Genomic DNA, 10,248 nt, shown 5'->3' on the forward strand with positions numbered 1-10,248 from the left:
AATTCAGTTGTACACATTAAAAGCAGTAGATTTAAATTGTTTGGATGTATTGCTTAACAAGATCAATAGATTGAGGAAACAAACTCTTAGTTGGCATATTCTCTTTCTCAACCAAAGATCTAAGACCTCGTCCTCGTCCTCGTCCTCGTCCTTGTCCCTTTCTTATAGTACCCAGCGGAACGAAAGCATATCTTGTTGTACTCTTCATAGTTGATTCCACCTCATTTTCGGTCTTTGATGGTTTCATATTGAACCTGCAAAGAGCCAAAAGTAAAAAAAAATAGTAAGACAATGTGTGACAATATAGTAATAAAAGAAATCATGCCATCAGTATATGTAACAATGAATATACTAATTCATAAATAGATACTTCACCTCATCCGTTCTTTTTCGTTTCTTTTGTGAAGGATTTCCTAAGTCTACAATATCATCATCCATTTGCTTTACAATCTCATAGGAATCACGAGGTTGAGTCTTCCTCACTATATGCCAACCTTTGTTGGAGTTATCAATAGCATAAAACACTTGAGATGCTTGCTCCGCTAAAATAAAAGGCTCATTTGTGTTCAAAAATCTCCTTAGATTAACACTCACGAATTCATACTCATCTTTTTTAACTCTCTTTATTTTATCATACACATCAAACCAATTACATCGAAATAAAATCACTCTTCCACCCATGACAAATTGCAATTCAATCACATCTGTCAAAATTCCATAGTAATCAATGTTCTCACTATCTTTATCATTCTCACCAACTACAATAACACTACAATTTTGAGTCCTTAAATTATTATCATAATCTTTTACATGAAATCTATATCCATTAACAATGTAACCATTAAAATGTGTCGTATATTAGGTAGGACCACCTGAAAGTGAGAGCAGATCTTCCATGATCCGACTATCATCTCCTTTATGCAATTGTGCAGCCTATTAATAAGATTAAGTTGAATAATTTAGAATTAGTAATACAACATTAAAATGTCAAATTTGATGTTTATGTATTACTTACCCTAACGTTCGGTTCCATTTTGCATCAGACAAGTGTTGCGCAGTATCCACATGAGTTTGTGCAAACTCTCTACAAATTTGAAGTGAACCATAAATGTCATATAAAAAAAATTACCCTAAAAGAAAATAAGAAAAATCAGACGATATGAAAGAACTCTCCGTACTCGAGATATGGTATGACTTCATCGCAATTCTTCAGTGTGTATATATGTGCTTGTTCCAATTCATTTGCTTCAAGCTCACATTGTTCTTTAGCTCCCAAAGTACTTCCAGGTTGATAAAACATAGATAAACCTCCATTAGATTTTTTCAAACCCCCGTCATAATTTCGTTCAGGTCAATTGAATTTTGTGTCAATCGTATGCAGATACCGTGAACATAAGGTCATACATTCATTTGCAATGTAGCCCTCTGCAATAGAGCCTTCTGGACATGCCCTATTATCAATAAGAGATTTCAAAAAATTTAACCATTGTTCCACAGGATACATCCATCGATAATGAATAGGTCCAGCAATCTTAGCTTCACTAGCTAAATGGATAGGCAAGTGCACCATGACATCAAAAAATGAAGGGGGGAAGACCTTTTCTAACTTGCAAAGTGTTATGGGAATTTGCGCTTCAATTTGTTCCAAGTCATCAATCCTTAACTCCTTTGATCCAAGCACATTAAAGAATAAAGATAACTCAATAACCGGTTCACACACTTCTTTGGACAACATACCACGAAGTGCAAGGGGGAGTATATGTTGCAGAAGGACATGGAAATCATGACTTTTCAACCCAGGTATCTTGTGATCTTTCAGGTTCACACATTGAGAAATATTAGATGAAAACCCATCAGGAACCTTTAAATTCTTTAGGAATTGGCATAATTTGTGCTTACTTTCGGGAGGCAATGTGTAGCATACAGTTGGAACTTCAACTTTCTACCCTCTTTGGATGGGGTTCAATTCCGGCCTAATATTCATGTCTTGCAAGTCTAATCGAGTTTTAATTGTATCCTTGGTCTTTCCTTTGACATTCATGATTGTTCCCATAATATTATCACATATATTTTTTTCAATATGCATAACATTCAAATTATGTCGCAACAAGAGAGACTTTCAATATGGAAGTTCAAAAACAATACTTTTCTTGTTCCAATTATCCTTTCGATTTTCATGTGATATCTTCTTCCTTTTCTTTAGATCCTTTGTTAACTGTATCCCTTCAAGATCTTGCAATTGATTAAGTATCTCAATACCAGAACACATTTTTGGTGGGAGCCTTTTCTCTTTTGTACCATCAAATGAATCCTTGTCATTCCTCCATTTGTGGCTAAGAGGAAGGTAGCGTCGATGACCCATAAAGTATTGCTTCTTACTATTAGCCAATCGAATTGAGGAGGTGTCTTTATTGCAACATGGACGCACCAATTTTCCTTTTGTACTCCATCCAGATAAATTTCCATAGGCTAAAAAGTCATTGATGGTCCATAACAAAGAAGCATGCAACTTAAAATTCTGTCTAGATGATGCATCAAAGGTCTCAATGCCAACTTCCCACAACTCCTTCAATTCTTCTATTAAACGTTGAAGATATATATCAATTGCATCTCCTGGACTACCTGGACCAGGAATAAGCATTGACAAAATAAAATTTTCTTGTTTCATACACAACCAAGGTAGTAAATTATAAGGAATAAGAACCACAGGCCAAATGCTATATAAGGTTTTTGAATTCCGAAATGGCTGAAATCTATCACTAGCAAGTCCAAGTCGGACATTACGAGGCTCTGTCGCAAATGAAGGATGAAGTTCATCAAATGGACTTCAACGCCATTGAATCAGCTGGGTGCCTCATTATTCCATCATCAACTCTTTTATCTTTATGCCATGTCATTAAAGTAGATGTCTTTGTGGACATAAACAACCTCTGAAGCCTAGGCTTTAATGGAAAATAGCGTAAAGTCTTTGATGCTATCTTCTTACCTTTTTTATTCCTTGTTTCCCCGCTATGTCTATCTATTTTCCATCTAGACGCACCACAAACTTTGCAAGAATCAAGTAAGCTATCCTCCTTCCAGTATAACATGCAATCATTAGTACAAGCATCAATCTTTTTGTAGGAAAGGCCAAGGTCATGAATTATCTTCTTTGCCTCATAATACGATTTTGGCAAATTGGCGCCATCAGGTAACAACTCCTCTTTTAATATTTTCAATAATATTGTAAATGACTCATTACTCCAACGACCCATAATTTTGATGTGAAGCAATTTAATCAAAGAGGAAAGCTTTGAAGCTTTTGAATTTTGGTACAGTGGCTCCTTCAATAGCATGTAAAATCTTTTTGCTTCAATATTTGGTTCCTCCTCAATTAAATCATCACAATCAGTGTGCACAGTTCTTCCATCAATATTAGGATATAGATCTCTCAATAATTCTTGTACTTCATCTTCACTTTCACATTCTTCTAGTTCATCACCGTCTTCATCTTCCGATTCTGACAGTGGCTCACCTAAATTTTTCCCGTGATGATACCAAAAAGTATAATTTTAAATTATTCCATATACTTTCAAATGTGTCTCAACTGTCTTATGAGTTCCTAAAGTTGTATTACAACATTTGACACATGGACATCGTATTTCATATTCTTCTCCTGTTTTCTGAAAAGCATAATCCAAAAATGTTTGCACTCCGATTAAGTAGGCTTCATCGAGCCGATTATCAACAAGTTGGATCCATTGCTTACTAGGTGCCATAACCTTAGAGAGTAAATAAAAATTACATTAAAAAAAGATAAAAGATAAGAAAAATACTACGATGCACACAACTTGTTACGATCAGATGCACACAACTGGTTCAACTCTAAGGTCGCACTCTCTAGTGGACTGGGCACCTCTATTATCAGTTAATACATTGCAATATACAATCAGATGGCACTAATCTAGATAAAAGATTATCAATTAACTTGTAATTAAAGATGTTGGTTCCTAAAACATTCATACATGGTTTCTTATAGCCTGCTCCGAGATCGAAATAAGTACTTACAACAAAGAAAATCATAAACAGTATACTTTACGACACAATTAATTTGAATAGGAATTGCAATTCTTACATCAAAATTTGTATAAACTATCACTTGAAAGCATGTGATGATTTACACTGTTTAACATCGTTGTAAACTTTACATGTGAAAATTACCTTTTTCTAACTATTTTGAATTATACTGCAGTACTTACAATTGTATTGTCATAATAATAATAATAATAATAATTGTATGAATATTATGTTAATTCTACTAGTTTTATAACATGATCCAGTAAATAGAAAAGGTCAACAGAACAAACCAAAGGAGGAAACTACAAAAGTGTTATGAAGGGGGGAAAACACAATACCTGGTAATGGATATTGGTTTCTCCTTTACCAACTTTTGTCAAAGTAAATTATTTTTCTTGTGAACATAGACTCTATAGCAAAATTGAACTTTGCTTCAGAAGAACAGAACAATAAGAACAATTAAAGAAAGTATTAATAACTTCTTGTTAACCTACTGAATTTTCTTATCTTATCAACATAGAGTCTTTATCATCCAAAACAGTCGCGCGCAACTAAAAGACTGCTTCTTTCCAGATGCTATTATTTTTCAGGTATGCTAAAATGCATGACAGTATCTTTTCAGATGTAAATCAACATTGCAATATGACAGTATACATGCTAGTCCCTGTTTTGGCTTGGTAAATCTCTCACTGAATACATAAAACTAATATGCCACAAACTTGAATACACTTCAGAAATTTAATTATCCAATTAGGAATCCCAACTCGAATACCAAAGTACGAAACCTTAGATAGACAGACAGTAGCGGGTACCCAATAATCTTTCCACTGATTATACAAAAGAAAAAATACCAGAGTATGAAACCTTACCAGTTTTTTGATGTTAGAGTAGTAGTAGTAGTAGTAGTAGTAGAAGAAGAAGAAGAAAAACAACAACAACTCGAATAACAATCAGCGATTTAGAACAACTTAGAGAAGAAAAAGAGCAACTTGAAAGAGGAGGCATACCTTGGATTAATCTCAAAGGCGAGATGGATATTAGGGCAGAAATTCACAGTCTGAGTTTTGAGAAAACACAGATAAGCGAGATGGGCTCTAGAGCTAGGCGGAGTATTAGGGCAAATCTGTGCGCGCTTGTTTTTGGAGAATATAGAGAGTTTCAGTTTTTCGAACTTTGGCGGCACTTTCTCACCTCAAGGCCCCTCAATTATAATTTGGGACCACTTACTAATTTGTTTAGGGACCAGATTTAATATCTTTGCAATAAAATAAAGCATTAAGGACCGCAATATAATCTCGTCCCAATACATATACTTTTTGCGACGGGATTATTAACTCGTCCCTAAAAGTTGGTCTTAGATAAGGCTTTTTCTTGTATATATATATATACACGCACACACACACACCACCTCGTAGTAGGATTTTTCTCTCTTTTCTCTCCGCATGTTAATGTGGCTTTGCTAACGTACGCAGCTGGAAACCATGGAAGGAAGAGGACAACCGAAACGGAACTCTGCAAAAATTCCAGTCCACTGATCCGAGATCCACTGATGCAAGGAATGCAGTAATGGAACTTTTTTTGTCTCACCCAAAGGGGTGAGAATTGAGGAGCCAACTGAAAACACCACTCCGAGGAACATGACGAGTGAGCAGAGCAGTATAGTCTCAAATCAAGCAATCAACAATGGCTAGCAGAAAGTAGTGATAGCAACACCTGAAAGTAGTAGTGGAATAGGTCATAGATATGGGAGCGGAATGGCAGAGATGAACTCAAAAATAACAAATACCAATGCAACAGTGCCATGCAAATCTGACAAGGCTGAAAATCCCAAAGACACTAACCAAATGGTGAAGGCAAATGGAATTCAATCATGCGCAAATGTTGTAGTAGGGAATAAGCTGGCATCGAGAGGTATGAATCTTCAATATATTGCACCAATGATACAACATGGGGAGAAAATTATGCAATTAGACCTAGAGGATGTTGAGCAGGAAAATGAAAAATGAAGCACAACTATTGTTCTGTATGTCATTGGGAATTCACCATCCATAGGAGCAATGGAACGATTCTGTGATGACCCAAAATGCCATCTTTAATTTAAACATTTATTACTGTATTTTAAGACCTCAAAAAGCACTCTTCATCATTTTTCGAATTGCGTGTGCAGTCCAAATAATATTTCAGAAAGTTTTTATATGAAAAATTAATTAAAATGTGAAATAGAATTTTAAAACTCAATTAAGTTGACTTTGGTCAACATTTTGAGCAAACGGACCCGGATCAGTATTTTGATAGTTTCGGTGGGTCCGTATTATGATTTGGACTTGGGCGTATGCCCGAAATTTAATTTAGAGGTCCCTAGCTCAAGTTATGGCCATTTAACGAAAACTAGGAATTTAAAGGCTAAAGATTTCCAAAGTGTGAACACAGATTTGACTATTTAATATCGGGGTCGGAATCCGACTCTAGAAATTTGAATATGTCTGTTATGTCATTTATGACTTGTGTGCAAAATTTGAGGTCAATCGTACTTGATTTGATAGGTTTCGGCATCGAATGTAGAAGTTGAAAATTCTTAAGTTACTTAAGCTTGAATTGGGGTATGATTCATGGTTTTAGCGTTGTTTGATGTGATTTGAGGTTTCGACTAAGTTCGTATGATATTTTATGACTTGTTGGTGTATTTGGTTGAGGTCCCGGAGGCCTCGGGTGGATTCCGAATGGTTAACGGATCAAAATTTGGACTTAAGGAAAATTTGAAATTTTGGCCTTCTGGTGTAATCGCATGTCACGACCCAAAATGCCACCACAGACGTCGTGATGGCACCTAGTCTCTATGACAAGGTAAGCCGATTTCTATCACATTTTGAAGCCATTTTTTTAACTAAATAAATAACCAAAACTAACAGCGGAACAAATATGAATGTACAACCTCCCAAGACTGGTAGTACTGAGTCACGAACTCTAAGTGAATACATGGAATGATCACGAGGACCGAATATACAATAATGTTTGATTAAAAATTAATAGTACAATGAAATTAAAAGACTCCAAGGGACTACGACGACCAAATAGCTCTACCTTGAATCCTTACGATCCCGCTTTAACTCTGCTCAAGTCTGATATCTCCAACACATTGCTCTGCACAAAAATGTGCAGAAGTGTAGTATGAGTACACCACGGTCGGTACCCAGTAAGTAGCAAGACTAACCTCAATGGAGTAAAGACGAGGTACAGTCAAGACACTCACTAGTCTAATAACATGTGCAATATAGCATGCAAAAATAATAGAAAATAAATAGCAGTAATAGCAACATGAATCAACTAGTGATTTAAACAGCAAGGTAACAGGAACACCATAAATATTGACAAACGAGTAATAAACACAGGTACAACCAATTAATCAGGTCCTTCAGAATATACATCTTTTATCTAAGTTATTCAATAAAAATCTCTCGAATATAATCCTTTTCAATAAATATATTTCCGAATATAATTCTTTCAAGTAAATATCTTTCAAATATAATTCTTTCAAGTAAATATCTTTTGAATGTAATTCTTTCAAGTAAATATCTTTCAAATATAATTCTTTCAAGTAAATTCCTTTCGAATATAATACTTTCAAGTAAATATCTTTCAAATATACTTCTTTCAAGTAAATATCTTTATAATATAATTATTTCAAATAAATATCTTTCTAATATAATTCTTTCGAATAAATATCTTTCAAATATACTTCTCTCAAGTAAATATCTTTATAATATAATTCTTTCTTATATAATTCTTTCGAATAAATATCTTTCAAATATACTTCTCTCAAGTAAATATCTTTATAATATAATTCTTTCAAATAAATATCTTTCTAATATAATTCTTTCGAATAAAAGTCATCATGTGACGCCTCATTTAACTTTCCTGGCGTGAGGAATATATTCAACATATCACATCAAATGACAAGGCAATACCTTCGTGCACTTAGCTCATTGTCACCCAATATATATATATATTTGATTCAAATCAATTGGCACGGCAACACCCTTCATGCATTTATATCTTCCTCACTGTGCATACATATAATAGTACCAACTAGGTGGGAGAAATGCCAATAACAATAAAAAAAAAATAAAGCAGAGGCACACATGAAGCAACAACGACTACAAGCCACACAGAAAACATAGGTGCACAATAACATCTCAAGATAAAGGCATGAATGTATACACAACAAAACGATATCATAATATAATGTATGTCTCTCGTCCTCGCCTGCACGGAAACACCCTTCGTGTCATGAATGTATGATAACATAAAAATAATTGCACGGCATCACCCTTCGTGGTTTTACTCTCATCCTCACCTGATAATATAAATGAAATAGCACGGCATCACCCTTCGTGCTTTACACTCTCAAATGGCACGACATCACCATTCGTGCTTTACACACTTCCTTACCAAGCACATGTATATCATTAACAAGCAAGGTATGACGCATAAATAACATCAAGGAGAGTGTCACGACCCAATTTCACCTATAGGTCGTGATGGCGCCCAACACTACAGCTAGGCAAGCCAACTAATAAGTCAGTCGTACATTGGTTAAACTTTTATTCCAAGAAAATAATAAAATACCAACTTCTACCAATGTGTGTGCCAAGACCCGGTGTCACAAGTGCATGAGCATCTAGTAGATTATACAAAACTCCAAATAATGTCTGAAATGAAATAGATAGAATATAAATATAAGAAGATACACTGGTAGCTGCAGAACGGCTCAGAAAGGCAGCTCACCACTATGCCTCGGGATGACGTGGGTATGTGATGATAGGTCCTCCACTAGTACCTGTCTCAGATCCTGCACAAAAAGTGCAGCAAGTGTAGTATGAGTACGTAAACAACGTGTACCCAGTAAGTATCAAGCCTAATCTCGAAGTGGTAGAGACAAGATGGCCGACTTTGATACTCACTATGGGTCAATAATAATTGAAATAAAACTAGGATATTTAAATCAGCATGATTTACAGAATTTACAATAATTTATTTAATCAGCAGAAATAATCAAATTCCTTCAAATGTAACAATTCTCAATATATTAATTAAATTCCTTTAATTCAAATAAATTCCAATTTATCAATTAAATCTCATTTACAGGAGTAACAATTAATTCCTAAACAAGTAAGAATAATAATTTATTAAATTCCAAGGATTTTTTAATTTATTAATTAGCTTTACAAACTGAAATAAATTATTAAAGTATCGTGTAATTATTATTTTTAAGCACGATTTCTGCCGAGGACGTACGACCCGATCCAGAGTGTCGTGTACACTTCCGAGGACGTACGACCCGATCCAGAGTGTCGTGTACACTGCCGAGGGACATGCGAAGCGATCCATAGATGCATCTATCCTGCCGAGGCGTTCGGCCCGCTCCACAAGAAAGGAGGACATTTTCTTATGTGCCTCCGGAAGGAGAGTATGTTTATTATAAGATAGATTTGGGAGGTGAACAATTTCTTTTAACAATTAATTGATTTAAACAAAAGTTAAGTATATGAGATTTCCATCCTTTAATATCTTTATCTAACAATTTACAATATATTCATATATATCAATTAATATTAATTAATCAAAGAATACAATTTACACAAGGCATGCTTTGAGTCCTAAACTACCCGGACTTTAGCATTAATAGTAGCTATGCATGGACTCTCGTCACCTCGTGCGTACGTAGCCCCCCACAATTTTAGCAATAATTGTTTAATTTTAATCACCTATGAGGTAATTTCCCCCTCACAAGATTAGACAAGAGACTTACCTCGTCTTGCTCCAATTTAATTCACTATAAGGCCTTTTCCACGATTATCCAACTCCGTCTGGCTCGAATCTAGCCAAAATAATTCGATACAATCACTAAATATTATAGGAATCAATTATATAAGAAAATACTACATTTTAAAGAAAAGATCCGAAATTAATTAAAATTTTGCCCGCGGGGCCCACATCTCGAAATCCGGCGAAAGTTATGAAATCCGACAACCCATTCAATTACGAGTCCAACGATACCAGTTTCACTCAAATCCGACTCTGAATCGATACCGAAATCTCAAAAATTCTTTCTATGAGATTTCTAAAATTTTTCCAAATTTAAATCTCAAAACACTAATTTATGGTGAAAACAATGATATACTTGTATATGTA

The 10,248-nt window shown here is 34.8% G+C and overlaps 1 protein-coding gene across 1 annotated transcript; it reads right to left on the bottom strand.

The window, feature by feature from the left end:
• Positions 1 to 31: 31 nt before the first annotated feature.
• LOC117278977 (uncharacterized) lies at positions 32 to 2,641 on the bottom strand. The gene is made up of 5 exons (XM_033658422.1): positions 2,146 to 2,641; positions 1,386 to 1,812; positions 1,016 to 1,084; positions 371 to 817; positions 32 to 254 (listed from the first exon to the last, which is right to left on the bottom strand). The coding sequence occupies exons 1-5, from the start codon at positions 2,639 to 2,641 to the stop codon at positions 32 to 34; spliced, it is 1,662 nt and encodes a 553-aa protein (XP_033514313.1).
• Between the last annotated feature and the right edge of the window lie 7,607 nt (positions 2,642 to 10,248).

This window comes from Nicotiana tomentosiformis, chromosome 5 (genome assembly GCF_000390325.3).
Source record: "Nicotiana tomentosiformis chromosome 5, ASM39032v3, whole genome shotgun sequence".
In the NCBI taxonomy this organism is placed as follows: Eukaryota; Viridiplantae; Streptophyta; class Magnoliopsida; order Solanales; family Solanaceae; genus Nicotiana; species Nicotiana tomentosiformis.

Excerpts from the sequence above, each read along its gene's own strand:
- LOC117278977 (XM_033658422.1), bottom strand. The coding sequence starts at position 2,641 with ATGCTTATTCCTGGTCCAGGTAGTCCAGGAGATGCAATTGATATATAT. Across the intron at positions 1,085-1,385 it reads TGTATGACCTTATGTTCACG|AGAGTTTGCACAAACTCATG; the intron begins GTATCTGCATAC and ends TCAAATTTGTAG. Across the intron at positions 255-370 it reads AAAAGAACGGATGAGGTGAA|GTTCAATATGAAACCATCAA; the intron begins GTATCTATTTAT and ends GGCTCTTTGCAG.